This window comes from Drosophila innubila, chromosome X, assembly GCF_004354385.1.
Source record: "Drosophila innubila isolate TH190305 chromosome X, UK_Dinn_1.0, whole genome shotgun sequence".
Lineage (NCBI taxonomy): Eukaryota > Metazoa > Arthropoda > Insecta > Diptera > Drosophilidae > Drosophila > Drosophila innubila.
The window spans coordinates 24638641-24659751 of NC_047626.1; the positions used below are offsets into that span (position 1 = coordinate 24638641).

The window sequence follows — 21111 nt, forward strand, 5'->3', positions numbered from 1 at the left end:
ATTTTTTAATAATTTTTTTGTTTTTTTGAGTTTTGTTTTGTGTTTGCAATTATGAGTCAGTTTACTAATGATGGGTATCAATTTGTTCTCGCAATACAGGAATGTCCAATGCGGTACGCTGCAGTGCAAGGAGGGGGAGAGGCAGCCAGTTAACGATGGGATCGACCAACTATACTCTCGCACAATTATCTCCATCAAGGGTCAGGAGTACGAATGCAAGTGCGTAGCGGGATAAGTGTATACTCTTCATTTTCAGCCTATGGGGGAGGCCTATGAAGTGCTTGGGGCCTGTGCTTGCTTATCTACTTACCATATAGCGTACATATATTCAATGTGCAATCTGCATTTTACAATTGCAGGGCAACCAGCGGTCAAGTGGGCTCCAATAGCTATCCAGAGCATGGCCTAGTCAAGGATGGGACGCCTTGTGGCGATAATTTGATATGCCTTAACCAAACGTGCGTCAGTCTCTTTCCCCATGTGGACTCAACCAAGTGCCCAACGAATAAGCAGGGTCAAGAGTGCTCAGAGCATGGTGTAAGTGAAACACGATGATGATAAAGAACATAATTAGCAACAATCCTTGAATATTTAAAAAAAAAAAAAAAAATATCTATTTGATATACCATTATGTATCTTTGCACATATTTCCACTTGCATTTTGGACTTTTTGCAGTTCTGTACAAACGCGAATCGATGCTTTTGCGATATGGGCTGGGGCGGCACGGACTGCAGTTCCGTGGTGCTTTTGACCACACCACTGCCAACGGAGGCATTGCCAACGCCGGAGAATACAATCAAAATGGAGAAGAAAGAAACTCCATATGGTAAGAGAGATTGGTTTGTGGCTCGACAATTAACGCATTCAATATATCTATAGATATACCTGTATATTTATAATGAATATACATATCTATCTATACATATATCGAATAATATTAGACTTAAAACTAATGTTAACTTCATAAACTTAGCCAATCGGGCGTTTTGGAGGGGCAACAGTTAAGCAGCGGTACTAACATTGCCACAATTAAACCCAAATAGCGAACTCACACGATCTTCTCGAACAAACAGATTGATAATTATTGATTTGATTGCAATTCGATACAATCGATATACATAATTTGTTTCGATTACTCGTATGACAATGGTAATTACACCGATTGCTAGTAGATAGGCGAAAATCAATCGATTCAGCGATTAAGTAGTGTAACTATTTTAGACATACAGATATATACGAGTATGTTTTATACTTATTTATATATATTTACCATATAGCTTTACATCAAATCACTAACTCAATTCATCAAACGATTCGACAAAAATCGATTTCTTAAAATTAAACCCAACTCGATATATCCAGTATCAAATCATATAAATATATATGTGTACATTCCCGTTTATTAAGAATCGAATCAGACTCACATGAGGTGCATGCTGATTACTGTTTCAATAACAAAATCTACATATTTATTGCAATTTTAATGCTTTCTTCAAGTGATACAAAAGGCAAATCAATGTCAATGTTCTTTATGTTCTTTCTGTATTCAATTCTGATTCGCCGAACCAAAAAAAAAATATATATATATATCTTACATGAGGAATTAGGAACTGCAATTCAATTGTCAAAAGTCGAATTCTTATATAAGTGTTTTGAGTTTTTCAGTGTTAAAAGATTGCATGGACATTAAGTCTTCACCTTTGCAGAGATTATAATATACACAAATTTGTTTGACGTTTTATAACCCTATAAAACTTTCCGTCTATTTTATGTATAGCTTACCTTAAAATTTCATTTTGATCGGAAAGTTATGCGAATATGTGTATATCTATAAGTGTCTCGAAAATTCTTCTGCCAAGGGTGTTTTTGCTTCGGTGTATCGAAGTTTTATTTTGTGTTTATTTATGAATTTTTGAGTTTGGGAATTGGTTTTTAGCAGTACTAGCTTAAAGTTATGACCTAACAGCAATCAGATTTCGAAACAGAAATGCTTTTAAAAAATTAATATAATTTGGCAACAAAAAAAAAAAGAAAAAAACAATTGAAATTAAAATTACAATTAAAATAACGTCAAATGCAACCAACATTTCCAGACCCCAATGACCAAGATAGGATCAGCACATTAACCATGGTCATCATTTTAACAGTTATCGTCAAATGTGTCTTCATTAGTTTTGCAACACTGGCCGTTTGCTACAGGTAGAGTACCAAGCAAGTTAACAATCGGTCAAAATCCGATCCTGCGAGCACACTCACACACACAACCACACCGACACTGAAACACACACACACAAACAGATACTCACATACATACATACGCATAGCAGGAAAGCAGACTGCGGGATGATTGATAAATGATTGACCGTGATGAACCTTACATGTATGGTTTGTGTCAATCAAACTCGTTTGCTGCATGCACTCAGGTCAAAGGTCAGACATAACATTTTCCCAACTCTAACTATATATATCTCTATCTTAAACTCTTGATCGCTCTCTTTCTCTCTCTGTCTCTCGTTATCTTTGAAGGGGGAATTTCCCTTATTTTAAAGATCTGTTAATTGTCTGACCTTGGACACATATGAATACGTGTGTATGTATGCGTATGTATGTATGTACGTTGTGATTGTATGCATGTGCTCGTTTGTATATAGTTAACTCACTAACATATGTATGTATACATGATGTATGCACATACATACATATGTTTAGAGAAAGCTCCACTTTATTTTCATCATGTGCCATTTTGATTTCGTAAGCTTTATTGACATTACTGTTTGTACATTGTACATCATGTGTACATATGTATGTACGCTTCTAGACTATACGCTGATGTATTGTACATATGTACATACCTATAAATACATAAATAGTATGTATGTATTGCTCGTACAAACTCGATTATTATTATTATTTTGTTGATTGCATTAAAATGTTTGTCCGTATCTACATAGTAGCATACATAAATATGTTGTACTTATGTATGTATGTGTATGTACATATTTATGTATACGTATATGTCTGTTTGTATCTGAATGTTGTTACTTGATGTACCAATATACCCGAGCTTCTTGCTGGTTCATGCAGTATCCGTATCTGTGTTTATTTGCCATTCATATTTCGTGTGTATGTATGTACGTATGTGTGCATATATGTATGTATATAATTATATGTATGTATTCATATGACATGCAATACATATAAACAAACTCGACATGCATATCGAATATACATACGTACATGCATACGTGTTTACATGCATTATCACTTATATTCATCTCAGTATGTTTCGACACAAGTACATATATATTCACGATCATTACTCCCACTCACTCAATGCATTCAATCACATTCCTGTTCCTGTCATTAATTCACGCTCGTGGAAACAAACACACACACACACAAGCGCACGCACGCTCAGACACACACACACACATGCATTGCCACGCCCCCTTCTTAAGAACTGAGGAATATGAATTCTTTAAAAAAAAATACCAATAAGTTACAGTCGAACTTTTGGAAAACAAACAAATTTCACTTTCGTATTAATTTTATCAACAAATGGAAAATTTGTAAGCATACTTTTACGAGGTCCATAAAAGTATGCTATATATGTACACTTAAAACTATGCACATGTATCTACTGAATTTAGTTATATATGTACATATAAGGTGCGTTCGATATATTTTGAAAACAACCGAGATTTGATTTTCAGAATCGCTTTAATCGTATGCTATAAATATATTTAACAAAATAATTAAGTATTTACGTATTTTATAAAATATTTAAATTTAATTTTATTCTATTAATTTAAAATTTTATCTAATATATCAACAAATAGTTTGACACCTGAAAGCATTGGATACTTTCATTCACAATTATAAAAGTACAAGTTGTACATAGGTTGTAATATTTTAATCTATTTAATTTAATCGGAATGGGTATTGAAAATATATATTGCAATATTTGAAATCCAGAAGTTCGACTGTAGGCTTTAATGGGATTTCTGATCATAAGGTACTCATATATTGGATTCATCCAATATCTAATATTTCTATAAACATAAAAGAATCCCCCGCAAACACTCCAAAACATGCCAAAAAATATACGTAAAGGGAGAGACAGGTGGATTTGGCAGGTGCGCCCTTTGTTAAAGAGATTGTCTTGCATAGCTTGGATTACCATTGTCATAGCCTGGGTGTTGCCGAAAATTCCAAAAGCAAAAATGCAAAAAAAAAGAGAATGCAAATTACAAAAGAAACGCAAAAAGAAAAGAAATATGAAAGAAAAACGCTGACTTAAGTGTCAATTCGAGGCGCAACTGTGAGAATCGTTTGATTTCGGCTTCATTCGATGCTTTTGTGGCCAGAACCAACAACAGCAACAACAGCACAGTCAATGCACACACATACACACACACACACACACACATATCCACTATAGTATGCATATGTGTGTGTGTTTGTGTTTGTGGCCTTTTGTGATATCGAGAGTTGATGCAAAAGTTGCCTTTTGTTGTGTGCTGAGCTGTAAAGCTATTCTGACACCTCCCCCAAAAAAAAAAAAAAAAACAAAAGAAAAACCAAAACCAAAAACCATAACCAAAAAATTTAAAAACGTACAAAATAGCAAAGAAAAATCGTACAAAATGTTATTTGTTTGCTTTGTTTTTTTTCGGCTGACCCCACCCAACCAACTGCAATAATGATATCGACGACAACAAACGCCTTCAACTTGATCTATATATCTATACATATATACACACAATATACTAACTATATATATATGGGTATATATATATATATGTGATATATGTGTGTGTTAATATTAATAAATATAACGTATGAAACAACTACAACATCAACTACAACAATAACAACTACTACTACTACTACTACAACAACAATAAACACCAACTGGTATATCACAACGTAACGTATGCAAATCCTACAATAAAAAAAACTGTATCCAAAAAACCGAAAAAAAAAAAACTATGCTAAAAACAAATATTATTGTTAAATACAACGCGGCGTATGCATAATATTGTACATATCCTCCACCTTTATGTATATATATCTATGTAATCGCATTAAACTCTACACACACATACACACAATATACTCACACTCACACAAACACACACACACACACACACAAAACACATCTGTATCGAAACAAATGGCTAACAAAATATCTCGTATAGAGAACTACCACGGCTCAAATACAGTGTTCCTAGTCGGTGTTCTAATGTCAGTTGTAGGGTTCGTTTTTATAACATTCACCTTGATGGCATTGTGCTACAGGTCAGTTGTAGTACATAGAAACTTCTCCCTGTGTCTGAGGTTAGTTGAAAAGAAGTAATGAAAAAGCCAGCTCTAAAAATACAAAAATACAAATTTTACAAATTATTAAACAAAAAAAATCAAAAAACAAAAAAAGAAAAGAAAAATCTTCAAAAAAATAAGAAAATATAAAAAAAAAATACTGAAAAAAGTACAAAAAACACTAACAAGAATCGAAAAAAAAAATGAACTCAATATTTTGTTTATATGTTTTGTTAACGATTTTTCAATCATTTTCTTTATGTCAAAATGTTGCCCTCATTATGAGTCGTAGTATTTAGTACATAACTATGTGCACACACACACATGCATACATACATATATATGTATATGTATATGTGTGGCTAAGCGTGTGTGTGTGTGTATGTTTGTATGTAGTAAGCGTTGTGCATAGTCATTTATGTTTTGAGTTTCGATTTCAACTTCCATTTAAGGAACGCACTCACATGCACATGTATAAACTGTAACTGTACTAGATACATGCATATGTGCATGTATGTGCCTATGTATGCATGTGTGTATGTATTCAGTAAACTGTAAATAGCTAGATACGCGTTAGATACATACATACATACATACACACGTATCCACACATACATACATCGTTATGCATGCACAAACATACATAAATACGTTGAACATAAACTATTCCAATTTACCGCTTTTTGGCTTCCATTTTTTCACATACTTATTATGTACTAATTCACCACTTTCTTACACACATACATGTACATATCAATACACGTGAGCTTCTATATGTATCGTGCATATCACGTGTATGTATGTACATACACAAGACCTGCATGAATTTGAATGCGAATATATACATACATACATACAGATGTACGTGTATGTGCATATAATTGTATTCATTTAATCTAAAACAAAATACCAAGTACTCATATGCGAGTACATACTTATGTATTATAGTGTAATACACACTCACACACACACATCCAAACACCCGAACACACACAGACACAAACAACATCATGTACAGTTGCACATATATGATATATCATCCATTATATCCAGACGTAGCATCTAAAATTCACAATCCGTTCCTGATGGCGTTTAGCCCCACACAATGGTCAGACAAATTATTTTTTATAAATAATATTATATACATACAATATATTTTTATAAAAATCTATTTATTAGAAATAATTATATCTGGCACTTGTTAACGCCGTCCCCCAGATAAATACTTAAAGTCCATATCAAATGATGATTATTGGAATTAAAATGGAATTCAAAAGCAAATATTAGTAATATAATAACGGAGCCTTAACATTTTTCAAGTTAAATAATTATTAGATCTGACGAAAACTAAAGAAAATTCGGAATTTCAACTAGTCATCGACTTTAGAGACTGCAGCACAACCGATAACACCTATCGCAAGTATATCGTTACAAAAATAAGAAAATTACTGCGATACAATTTCACAGAAATTTTTATAGCATACAATTTTGGGATAATATAAGGAATAAATAAAACTTCATTGCAGTGTGAAATTTGATGAAAAAATATAATTTAAAATTTATTATGCTAGTTTGACAATAATAAGAATATCGAATTGGCATCTGTAACTTGAGAGAAAAACAAACTTAGTTAAAATATACACTTAATGCTAGAATTTAGTACAACATATATTAAATGCAATAAGTTATGGTCCCTTAAGAGCTTTGCATGAATAGATGGTTATATAGGAAGTGATCGTAGTGATTATATTGACACACATAAAAGTTCAACATATAATAATAATAATAATAATTATTTTAATAACATGTGCATATTTATATTTTATTTCACACTTAATTTAACTACATAGCCTATTTTGTTTGTATTAGCATCAATTATTTTTGATTATTGTTAATGAGTGAAAATTAACAAAAAGATTTGAAACAAAAGGCAAAAGGCCACCCAACAACAAGAACAACAATACCAAAAACAAACACACAATGAAATGGCGATTGTGGTCAACGCGTCGTGATCGTGATTGTGATTGTGATTGTGATGACTTATCGTGATCATGATCATGATCTTGATCTTGTGGTCTATTTTCATTACTACTTTTGTTCAGTTTAGTCTTCCTGAAAGTATCCAATACAAATACCCAAACATGATCGAAATACTTGTATAACTTACTTACATATACAATTAGCAAATGCCCCATCATTATTATGATACTTACTTAGTAACAGTCACAAATACACAGACACACACACACACACACACACATACATATATACACGCTCACACTCACACTCACACACGCACACATATACACAAGCGCACATATCCATAGACAAGAACTAAGTAAAACGGTCCCCCCCGCTTACTTGCAGCCCAAAGCCAAAAAAAAAAAATGAAAAGATTAAAGAAAAAACAAATAAATGATATTGTGTGTAGGTTGGGAGGCATTTGCCCAAAATAGGCATCTATGCTGATGGCTATAATGATCTGATCTATATATGTATTTGTTGCGCTTAGGGCCCAACATAGACGAAACTGACTTTGAGTTATGGTGGTGCTTTCTGCTGAGAGAGCCAGCGATGTTCCGATGAGCCGCCATTACAGCCAATTTGTACTATATGTTTAATTGTACTATCTAAAATACAATATACACACAGAAAACATTCATATACGAACTTCTCTTTATGTTTTCTTTGTGTACTATCGTATGTGCATCGATATTCGATATCAACGACACACACACACCCACACACATACACGCCACATTCACACACAACTACATTTACAACTACAACTGCATTTATTTAAGCAGTTTAACACCCCAACATTAACCCATGCATAAGCGCATAACCCATTAAGATCCTATGCATAGCATTTTTGATAACTAATCATCCATCGCTGTCATTGCTGAACACATACAATGAAAATATGAATAAATACAGAATCGCATTTATGCTATGGATGATTTCCCCTTCCAAGTACTGTGATATTCAAATGTCGCCTATGTGTATACAATGCAATATTAAAAATTAGTAAACACGCTCAATTCAAGCGTTTCCTAAAAGTATGCTATGAAATTAAAAAAAAGGCTGTTGATAACATATTCGAGCGCTGCCGAAAAGTATGCAGTGCATTTTGAAAATAAGTAAAAGATCTCCGATTTTACCGCAACCCACTGGAATAATGAGATTAGGATTTTCGAACAAATTTTGTATAATTCACATTTAATTGAGTCACTCATATTCACAGAAGTGCGCACATGCAAACATGTATAAATTCCTCACACATACTTGTACATACGTGCCATACATCTATATATACATTTTAATATACATACATACATGCATACATACATACAAATCGAATACCCTACCTACCATTTGTTGTCCTTCAGCTTTCTCACTATGTTACTTCACTCTCTTGTATGTATGTCTCATCCATGCTTGTGTCTCTCTTTTTTTTCTATCTATTTCTTTCACTAACTATCTATCTCTCTTTTCGCTGTCTCGAAATCTAATTCTTTCCAACTTGTAAAATAAATGCGGTTTATACCCTGGCAGCACCAATTGTATGTATGTATCTAGTATGTATATATTTATGTGTGTATGTAAGTGTGATTCAGTGTATGTGTGTGTGAATGAATGTAGTATGTGTGTATGTATGCGTCAGGTGAATGCAATCTATCTCTCCCACTGTCTTAATCCCTTTGTCCGTGTCTCCATCACAAATACGACCCATACACAGACATACATATATGTATAGAGTGAGACCCACACCCACACCCACACGCACATACACACACGCACATACACATACACACAGAACATGTCATTAACAATAAACCAAGAAATTAACTTAATGCGATTCATTCAAAAATGTCGCAATTATTTATTGTGTTTTGTGTTATGTCGTTGAGTGTTTGACAAGAATTTCATTGATACTTAAATGTGTGTTAGCCCGAAATTTCTAATCAACTTCTTTGTCCTATACAAAATCTCTCTCTTTCTATATGTTTGTATATATCTCTTTCACTCATACTCTCTGTCTCTGTCTTGTCTGGTATCCCTCCATTTTCATTCAAGAATGACTTCATTGTTAATGCATATTTTACATATCTGTGTACATAATTTATTTAATTTTTATTTATTTTTTAATTTTTCAACGGCACATTCAATGTATTCAGCTCGTGTCTCGTGCATATAACAAAAACATGCACACATGTCCTCAAAAATTCGAAAAATAAAAGAAAAAAAACCATGAAATTAATTAAAAATATTTCTATTCATTGTTGTTGTATATATTTAATAATCTTGTCTGGGGACGTGTCTGTATGTATTTCCATTTGTAATTATCTTTGCATTCAACAAAATTCTTTATGTGGCACTTAATTTTACTTTTCACAACAAAATACAAAAACAAAAAAAAAGAAGATATACAAAGAAGAAGAAAACAACAACAATTCTATTGCGAGCATTTTATTAATCAAGAATCTCATCATAACCTTTCGTTTCCCAACAACTACAACAACAACAACAACTACTACTACTACTACAACTACAACAACAACAACTACAATAACAACAACAAAAAATTGTACGAACCACAACAAAAATTACAAACAAACTAAAATTAACCAAAATCGAAATTAATCCAAATTTAATCAAAACCAAAATTTATATTAAATTAAATCTAATCAAATGAAATCAAACAAATTTATTTATGTAAACACACCTTGTGCCTTATGTACACACACCCACACCTCCATGTATGTGTGTGTGTGTGTGTGTCTGTGTGATGATTCTGTGCGTGATTGCCTGTCTGTGTGTTTGTCTGTCTGTCTGTCTGTCTGTGTGTGTGACTGTGTATGTCTGTGGGTGTGTGTATTTTGGGCATACTTTACGCCTCATACACTTCGTATACAAAAACACATGCTATATATGTATATTATCGTATCTCAAATCAATCAATCAATCAATCAACCAACCAACCAACGACCAATCAACTAATCCACCAATCAACCATATCAAAAACGTACCCAAAATGATTTTGTGTATAAATCGAAATGCAAATATGATTTCATAATGAATTATAAATCAAAATCATATGCGCACCATTTAACGCTTCAATCAATTCAACTCAACCAAACTCAACTCAACTCAACTCAATTCAACATACTCAACATACATATATGTATATGTAAATAATCTATATGCCCCCATCTATGTGTGTATATACGCAAAAAAAAAAAAAAAAAAAAATCCAAACAAATCTATGAATTAAATTTCAAATAAAACGCATATATATATCAAATAAAATACAACAATAAACAAACAAATCAAACAACTCTCGACGTCGATGTCAACATATCAACACAGACGCAAGACAACCACCCTTAAGTACGATCCGCCCTTCTCAAAGAAGCCCATACCTAAAGGCTACGGCGGAGCGGCAACGGCGCCCAATCATCATTCCGTCGAGGAGGTATCACTAGATGGTTCCAGCAAACTGGTGTACGCCAATCAGGCGGGATTCAGGTAAGCTTTCTTCTCTTATAGCCTAATTTCACTGAGCGAATATGTAAAAAAAATTCACAGAATATCACATATACAAAATCAGATAATCAATCCGAAAAAAATATCAGTTCCGGTACGTTCCAGTAAAATAAATTAATTTCGAAAACTTTGAAAAAGTTTAAGTGTTGATTTATGTTAATGATGACATATAAAGTCAACAAAAAATTGTAACTTGAGAGATAAATGAATGTAAAATGATTTTGGGTCTATGAATCTATGATAAAAATTATATGCCGTTTGAAAATTTGTTCAGTTTTGACAAAGCTATGATAGTTTGAAGTTAGTCCGACTTTTGACCTAGCAACTTTACATGTCAAACAAACACGTTTCAAGTTTCAAAAAAGAATTTATTTATTCTTATTATTATTATTATTTTTTCCTTACAACAAAAATATTTATATTTAGACTTTTACAAATATTTAAACAGACACAAATCAAAACAAAACCATTTTCATATTTTCACTTAACTCTAAAATATGTTTATATCTAGGTGGAATAATCTTACAAAAAAAAATATGATGTACATATTAAAATATGTGTGCTCAGTGGAATTGGTCTATTGCTCCTTATATATTTACATTTACTAACTAACTAACTTATTCTCTTTATGCAGGGATAAGAATCTACATGGACGTCGCTATACGACGGGTGGTGAGGATGATCAATCACATGCAGGTTAATATCGAATCATATTTGCATTCACAATATACTCGTATACTCATGCGCTAGAGGTCATAAATACAAAAAAAAAAAAAAAAAAAAAAAAAAATATCAACACACACTATCGTTATACTATCGTATACGTCTATCATATTGCTATGCATAGGTATACCAAGTACAAGTAATTGACGTTCTTATATAAATATATAGAGTATACACATATACTTACACATATGCATACATAACTCAGTGCCTTTTGCCGTTACCCGTTTTACCGTTGCAGCTAATACACAAATACAGTTACATACATTGCTAATACATAATTAACTTTATCTAATTGAATTCATTTGTAGTCATAAGATAGTTGTCCTTATATACTTATAATATACAACTTAATATTGGCTCCACTCGGGAACCAAACTTAAGGAACTTAATCTCAGTAGGTCGTCTTTTTAATCGTAATTAAATTAATTATTAAAGTTAGTTAAACACAGTACATATTTATAAATATATATGCTATATATATTTCGTTCTTTGTCTCTTTCATACGAGTCAGACATTCGTTTTTATTTTCAATACACACAAAGTTTTTCAAATGATGATGTTGATGATAAAAAAGATACTTTAGCATATTTATGTTCCTTTTCTGTTCCATCTCCTAAAGAGCTTGATGCCTTAGCTAATGCTACAGTTTAGTATTAATTCTACAGCGACCCCAAAATGCCCCTTACAATGTCGGTACTTCTAAATACGGGTATATTCGGAGTGGAAACCAATTTGAATGTTTCCTGCATCAGTTGTAACATTTAAGTATATCGAAAATACCCATAACCAAATACCCAAGTATCTTGAAGAAGATATGTATTTAGGATGATCATTTGATTTCGGCAATTTACTTATTAAAAATATAAAACGATATAAAGTTTGTATCAATACGATTGTTATTATTTGTTATGTATTCCAAATGTTGTAAAATAACAGTCAACATATATGTGTACATACATAAATGCTGAAAGAAAAGTAAAAGAAAGTGTCTTGCTCGAGCAATGACAGCAGAAAATTGAAAACAGAATTGAAAGTAACATTTTGGTTTCGTTTATTTTATTTATGTGTTAAGTTTCGAGAGATATTTCAAATGTTTGAAGTTCCCAAGACCTGTTTTTAAGTTATACACACCATTATTTTTTTTGTTAACAGTATGTTTTTATTCTACTTGCTGTATATAAGTTCTCAGACATAGGGATTCTCTGGTTTTTTACTGCTCACGAGTAATAGAATCGGAGAGTTTTTGGAAATAGGAAACAGTAATAAAATTATAATACCTTAGGGAAACTGATATTGTCAGATGTATACGTATATATTATGTACATAATAAGAAAAATGGATATGTAATCCAATCAAGCAAATGTAATCGAGTGATCACACTGTGTGAGACTCTCTTTCTGTCTGTCCCTCTCTCTCTATGTCTCTATCTATCTTTCTCTCTCTTCTGTTTCTGTTTCTTACTGTCTCTTTCTCTGTATACGTTGAGCTGTGTGCTCTCTCTGCTGTCTGACTGTACCACATTTGTATGTTCTTTTGCATGTACATGGAAACTTGACTTGACCAACAATTGACTCCGATTGGACGCCACAGAGAAGGGTATACTGAAGAAGCATGGCTACGGACTTGTGCACGGTGAGCAGCTGAAGGACAAGTGGTGCGATGACAGCCAGTCGGACAACCTCGAGCTGATCACACAGGATGGCACACAGGCATCCACAATTGGTGGCGCCGCCGCCTCGGAAGTGGAACGTACGCTCAAATCATTGAATGGATATCACGAGGACATTTTGGAGGCATTGCGGAATGCGGCCTCGCATCGTGGAACTGGCACCGGAAATACGCCCGTCGGCAGCGGCAGCCTCAGCGAGGAGATGCTCCGCAAGACGCTGCAGGATTGCAGCACTGCCCAGCTGGGTTACTCGGCCGAGCCATCGTATAAGCGGGCGAGTGGTTCCAAGTCGAGTTCCCGCGAGAATATCTGCGACAGTGGCGCAACCCATGCCATTTTATTGGATGGCAGTGGTTCCGCACTTGGCGGATTATCGCTCGGCGCTGATCTGAGCGGCGTTCGGGGTATTGGTGGCGTTGGTGGTGGTATTGGCGGACCCAGTGGCATGTCAAATGCAATTGGTCACGGTGGTGCGATGATGCATCATCATCGATCGCAGCATCAATTGCATCAGCCAAGTGGCTTGGCTCTACAACAGCAGCCAACCGATGAGGATGATGCACCATCGACTGGCCCACTGCGTATACGCAATCTGGAGGATCTGATTAGGCAGCTGGAGCATCATTCGTCGCGTCACATGAGTCCCAGTGGCTCCGAAGATATACGCATGTCGGAAACGGAGGCCGATCGACACTATAGATTAGATAGTTCCGCCGCTTGTAGTGAGTCCTCGCAAGGGTTAGTTTCGATACCGATTACGATTACGATAACGATTTCCTCACAATTCCCATACCTATCCCAGACCAAAATCCACGATCAATTAATCGCCGAGTCCGATAATCCCGATAAACACTGCTTATCATGCATAGGAGTTACATTTATTTTGCATCTCTCCAGATACACGCACACACAGACAGTGTGACACATACACACACACATACACATACACATATATCACACTCGTACCTTGTTTTACTTACTTTTAGCGTAGGATTTGCTGATTGGTAATCGTACTCGTACTCTTACTCGTATACGTATACGTAATTTGTTGAATGTTGGTTTCAACATTACGAAGTGTGTGCATTGCGATTCAACTGACAACTTACTCGTATGTAGCCAGTACCAAAAGAAAACAAAAAATGCTTGTCTTATAACCGCAATAAGTTTTATTTGTACTTGTATTATCACCAAGTTCAATATATATCGATATATATCCTGATAACTGTAGCGCAATTGCTTCAATCTTTAATGGATCTAGCGTTAATTATACTCTGGCTTTTAACATTCTTCACAACAAAACATTTGCAGCCATTGCAACATAAAACAACTGGATACGCATACACACACCCATACACATACACACACCCACACACACACACTCACATCCACAGATGAAGCATGTGTGCTGTTGTCCTCTTTTTGGAGGACCTCAGCGATTTGAACCGAACGACTTTAGCCAACGCAACTTTCTATTCGAATTTCTTGCAGGCTTCAGACTGGAATATCTTGTGTGATAAAGGTTGGTCTCCCAAGCGTTGCCACGCCCACCAAATCAAAAGTAGCTTACCCCCTCAATAAAAAATATTAAAAATCAAAATTTATAAAATGGGGGATTCCCCTAGCCAGAATACAAGTTACAAATAATGTTAAAGTATTTGAACAAAGCTAAGTGTCTACATACATTCGTATATTCATGAGACTCGTATTTCATCAGTTTTCAGTTACCATTTCAAATCCAAATTTGTCCTTGGTATCCGTATCTCTGTATTGGAATCGGGTTTCTCGGTTATCTCGGCCTCCATCTCCATCTTGTCCTTTTTACCCACACATTCCATTTGCTTTGATTTGAAATAATGCTAAAGAATGTTTTTGATTGCGTTTCTATCGTTTTTTTTTTGTTTTTTGTTGTTTTTTTTTGTGTTGTTATTGCCTTTTTGCTCTTGTTATTGGTACAGCTCGAATCAGCAAGCAGCTCAATCTCAGAAAACCGCTACAATCCACCCGTCTTACAGCAGCCGTTGTCGGCCCCGCTCTGACGAGGACACGCGCTTTGCCTATGGCGGACGTTATCGTCAGCCGGCTCCAGCTGGACGCCATCCAACGCATTCTCCGCATACATTCGGCCATCATACACACCATTCGCACGCTCATGGACATGCCACACACGGCCCACACTCATCGCACCACTCGTCCCACACGCATCTGCACCAGGATGACGAGGGCATCTATGAGAGCGCCGATCATCATGAGCGCGGCGCCCTCGACACGCGACTCGATCCTCAGGAGACGCCCGAAAGCGAAAGGTAAGTCTCCATCACTTCGTCTCTCCACAACAACTACTCACCGCTCACTCTCTCACAATACCCTCAAGTCACCTCCATTTGAAGCGCCCATCTAGTTGAACACTATTAACAACATATCATTCTATTCTATGGTAGATTCATTTATTCGAGAGTGGCTTGATAACTAAAAGTCAATGGCCTAAGTAAAAAAACGACACTTGTATTAGAATCGAATAATCATTTTTTTGGATGGTATAATCCATATGTGCCATGAAATCGACATGGTGTAGTTCAACAACTGAAGTTTCTCTAGCTCGAACAAAATTGAGTAACAATAGCGTTTACTGAGCAAATTACAAGCAATTCTTTCGTAACTAGAACTTCCATTAGTCGAATTTCTCCATAACTCGAACAAAAATAATGGCACGTGCTTCTGTAAGTCGAGTTTTTCGGAGAAATCACCAATTAATTGCGTTTTATTAGCTTCGATTTAGTGAAAACTATTTTTAAAGAGAAGCGGAAAGCGATGACGAAGGTGTTTATTGTCACTAGTTTCAGACTTTTTAGACCTAGAAGATAAAAAAAATTAAAAATATCATAATTTAACATAAATAAATTGTAGTTTTTTTTTTTTAATAAACTTAAAAAAAAAATCCATAGCTCGAAGTCTTCATAAAGCTGAGTATGGACATAAGATTTGACACAAGCGAAGGAAATGTGCTCAATATTTAGCTGTCGGCGATCGAATGTCAGTGTTGCCAACGCAATACACAAAAACGACAGTTGTGCTTTGTTTACATTTTTAAAAACGCACAACTGTTTAGATTACATTGAGGAGGCGTAGGAAATAGAAAATGACGAAAGTGTAGGACATTTAGACATTTAATTCAAGTAGGACGAATATGCAAAGACACATAAAATTTATGTGCGTATTTCTCAATTTTATTAATAAAAATTAATAATTTATATAATTTGGGCTGACAAATTGTATCAGTTTTAGCTAATATTCTTTAAATTTTGTCCTGGTTGAAAAACACAAGACGCCTTTGTTTTGTTTTCAAATGAATAACGGTCATTTTTAGCTTGTCAGGCGTTAAATGTTTGAACAATTCCATATTTTCGCAGTCACCCGAGCTAAAAGCTGGCAGTGTTGAAAAACGACAATTTCTTGATCTGGCAACTCTGTGTTATCCGCTCTCCGAACAAACCAGCTAAAACGCTGGCTGAATTTCTGTCCAGCTAATTTAGCAACTGTTTTTTTTATATGGATTTGACATTTAGCGCACAGCTTTTATCTTATGTCCATACTCAGCTTAAGTCAAACTTTTTCTTTCGATAATGGTTCGAGTTAGGAAAGTTCGACAGTAGTTGAAGGATCGCCACATAAAGTTAATAGATCTACAAGAAGATTCAGTTTTAATAAATGTATTTCCATTCAAAATGATAAGTGCGTTTTTCCACTCAGGCCAATGACTTATTTATTCACCCTCGAATTAGGCGTTTTCTTACTGCTTTATCTGCAGATTAGTTAATTTTTCACTTGTAGTTCCCTGTAATTCATCTGGTTCCAGACTTAGATCTAGACCCTTTCTAATTCCCTTTCACCCATAGGATTCAGCTCAAGTGATTCTAGCGATTCCCTTCGGTTTCTTTAGATTTAAAATGTTCCTTGACTTCTTTACGTAAGTCGTTTTTCAAACAAAATCTTATTGCTGTACGATTCTACGAAAAAACGTGTGTACGCGGGGATTGTTTTTTAAGAAATTTTCTTTTTTAAAAAAAATTTCATTTTCATTTAGAAGAAAGATTAAAAGCATACAAAATATATAAAAGCATATACGATGTACAATAATAATGGAAAAATTTCATGTAGTTCAAACCAAAACCATCATACCGAATAGTTTCTAAAATTTGGGATGTTTGAAGCCTTGATTAGTTTGACAGTTTCTCAACAACAAAAATCCAAGTTAGTCAAGATAATTTAGAGTTGTGGTAGGGTTATCTAGACTCTCCGGATAGATTCGATTGTAAGCCCGAAGATGAGGGGACCCTGCACCTGTTCCACCAGCCCAGTCCATTCCAGTCCAGCCTAAGGCCCTGAGTCCTGAGTCCTGATGAGCCCCCCTTGTGTTCTTACCATGTACCGTTGTTCCTGTTACGATTATTATTTTCTAGTGATGACTTTATTCAAGCTCAACAACAGTTAGCCCGGTGGGCGAGTGAGGATGTGGTATCCGTCGTGGTATTGGACCAGCCGCAATCCGGCACAATGTCGGATTCCCAACCATCCAGCGGCGTCGGGCCCATCATGTCGGGGGCTACAACGAACAACGTTATCCACCATCAGCATCCGCACCAGCACCACGGCGATCATCAATCCTCCGCAGCGGCAGCGGCGGCGGCGGCCAGCAACAGTTCTATAATGGGTATGGGAGTCGTCCCAAATGGTATAAATGTAAGTCAGAGGGATTATTACCCCTCGCCACCCTCAACGGAGACGGAAAGCAGTGGAAGTGTTATCCAACCACCTACACGCCGCACGTTGCAATCACAATCGGTAGACACGGCAGCCATAAGCCAACAACAATTGCAGCTTCATCAGTTGCAATTGCATCAGCATCAGCACCAGCATCAGCAATATCAGCATCATCATCAGCAGCAGCAACAGCAGCAGCAGCAGCAGCTACAGCAACAATCAGTCGATACCAGCAGCAGCAACAACAGTCAATCCGGTCAAATAATCGAGAATGGTTGTTACCCGGAATATAAGCATTGACAGTTTAAACATCTTTAGCTTCTGCAACTGCAACAGCAACTGCAACAGCAACTGCAACAACAAGAGCAACAATTGCAATTCGCTTTTGGCAACAATCGTTTCACTAAAATACTGATAGAGGCAGGCAAGCATTCATATTATACAATTCGATTGAACTCGTTTCTAGCAGACTACGTGTACTTCAGCATATTCAGCTCAAATACATAGTTTAATGATACATGCATACCTACATACATACATACAGACATACATACATACATATAGTACATATTTACTAAACATACATACATAAACATACTTGTAGTTCTATATGAGATCAATGTGAAATTTCAAACAAAATGAAAAGTTAACGAAGTATGAGAGCAACAACACATACATACCGAGTACACACATACATGTACATACATACAAAAATACATACATACATACATTGCTGCATACTTATTGGATTTACATGTGAATTTAGACTCTAAGCATTTTTTATACTTAATTACAAATGAAGCAAATGAAGCATGTATATACATAAGTACCTCAGACGTGCCGGCGACGCCTGATATTAAAATTCGATATAATCTGTATTAACTGTAATTTGTAACTGTAAATACTTACATATGTATGCAAATACATGTCATCTGGCAACTCTCGACTCGACGCGATCATTTCATTCACAATCATAACACCTATCGACAGTTATCGATAACGCTTAACCCAACATTTAAGCAAGTGAATCGGAAACGATCAATTGTGCGATTTATCAATTTTGATGACGAATTTCCCAATCACGAATTGTAACAATTCGTTATTGTGATTTGAAACAATGTACATAAAAACCATGTAACACAATTAAATATTAGGCCAAGTCCCTGGGATCAGCCAGACAGACCGATTGCTCATGTATGTATTTAATAATCATCATCCAGATAATGATATTCGTAGTCTAATGTGCTGCACAATGTTTTCCCCTGATCGGGCGAATTTTATAACGACTGATAGATTTTTTGTGGCAACAAATGCCGACAGTTCACATTGAATAATCCAATGACAAAATACCGTTTAATGAAAGCTTAAGATAAATGAGTTTTACTAAATGATTATGATTATGATTATGATAAGCATAAGGATAATGGTTAAATAATAAATGCTTATGCATTAAGCAACACCTGTAACAATAACAATTATAGGCATACCTAAGTACTAAGGATCACATCATATTCGTACCCACATGTATACTCGTACTTATGTCGATCAATCCGTTGATCGATCATCTTCATTTATGTAATTGATCATGCGCTCTGAGGGATTCTTCTATTTGCTTTTTGCGATCTTTCGATCTGACCTGATCTGATCGGATCTTAAAACGGTCGCTGTTGACATTAATAGACCTGTGAATACAGTTTTCTTACTAAAACTTTTCCTTACTGGTTCGGCGCTGATTAACACTTGGTATGTACACTAGTTAGTCCATTGATGATTAGTGACAACATCGTTAGCTTAAGAACAAACACTGATCATTCGGCTAATGACAGATAAACAGATAACATAAATTACTTATATACAATGACACATGATTAGTGCGAATGTCTATAGATGTTTACTCTAACAGTAGATTACCAAAAAAGCAGGTGCTTGTTTGAATGTTGGGCAAAGATGGAACAAAGTTTCATTAGTTAGTACATGAATTGATGGATATATATACATATAAATGCATAAACATACAGAATCACATACACGTACATATGTATTGCATAGCTAGTTGTAGTTCAATTTAGATATAGACAGCAAGCCATTAGAAAAAAAATGAGACAAACTGAGCTAACATACGAGTAATTGATAAATACATGTCAGATATGCATATGCATGATTTATATACATAAATACATAACAGATATTTGCATGAACCAAAACCTATAGTAATATTGTGTATAAGTAATAACAAAAAAAGTCTCAACCACGCCCACTTAATTGGTTCTTAGTGTCAATTAGAAGTACGAGTAGATTAGACGTGGTAAAGTCACGACACGGTAAGTTTCCTATAGAGTGAGACTTACTTTCCCTAACTGTATCCATGATCACTTGTCACTTTTCTTATTATTTGAATGGATGGGAATAATAATAATAATAATAGAAATAATAATAATGAAATAATGTTGTCATTTGTTAGATGTTAGTTTGTCTTTTTGTTTATTTGTTGTAATACCACTGCCTACGTTGGGCGCCACGTTGGGCGCCAGGTTTGGCGTTAATCCAGATCAAGAAATAGACAAAACTCCATTCGCTAAATGTTATTCTTCAGCTTCTGCAACTTCATAATGTTGGGCAAGAGTTGGTTTGGCTTAGCCTTGCTTCCTTTCTGGATATTTACTTATATCGATTATATAAAATCGGATACCATTGATATTAGCGACTTTATCAAAGGTGATAAGGAAAGTGCCTTTGATGGTCTTCTCATAACCATTGTCCACTCTGACTTTGGCTCGGATGGATGACAATTCGCCAATTGATGCCACACAGACAGATAGACTGAGTCATGCCAAACAAATGACTTGATATTTTTTTTTTTCGATGTTTTGAAATAATTCCAGACTCGAGTGCGACAAAGACAAAGAGAGAAACTGAAACAGAGTTTGATGTTGTCAACTTCATATAGAGAGTTACCTACACCACAACGAAATTATAAAACAAAACTTCAATTTTGTTCCCGTTTGAAATGATCAGACAACCCTAGATAGATAAATATTCCGTATATATATATAAATTTATGTATATGTATGTGTTTATGTATGTGTGT

General features: G+C 35.0%; 1 protein-coding gene across 1 annotated transcript in view; it reads left to right on the forward strand.

Annotated features, from left to right (window-relative positions):
• Positions 1-18575, forward strand: part of LOC117779723 — a 41983-nt gene extending 23408 nt beyond the window's left edge. The window contains exons 16-24 of the mRNA XM_034616024.1: positions 100-219; positions 360-537; positions 677-827; positions 2095-2200; positions 10694-10852; positions 11505-11566; positions 13187-14003; positions 15221-15568; positions 17723-18575. Of these exons, the coding sequence (XP_034471915.1) occupies positions 100-219; positions 360-537; positions 677-827; positions 2095-2200; positions 10694-10852; positions 11505-11566; positions 13187-14003; positions 15221-15568; positions 17723-18323 (2542 nt within the window). The 3' untranslated portion in view covers positions 18324-18575. The remainder of the gene's footprint in view (positions 1-99; positions 220-359; positions 538-676; positions 828-2094; positions 2201-10693; positions 10853-11504; positions 11567-13186; positions 14004-15220; positions 15569-17722) is intronic.
• The last annotated feature ends 2536 nt before the right edge of the window (positions 18576-21111 follow it).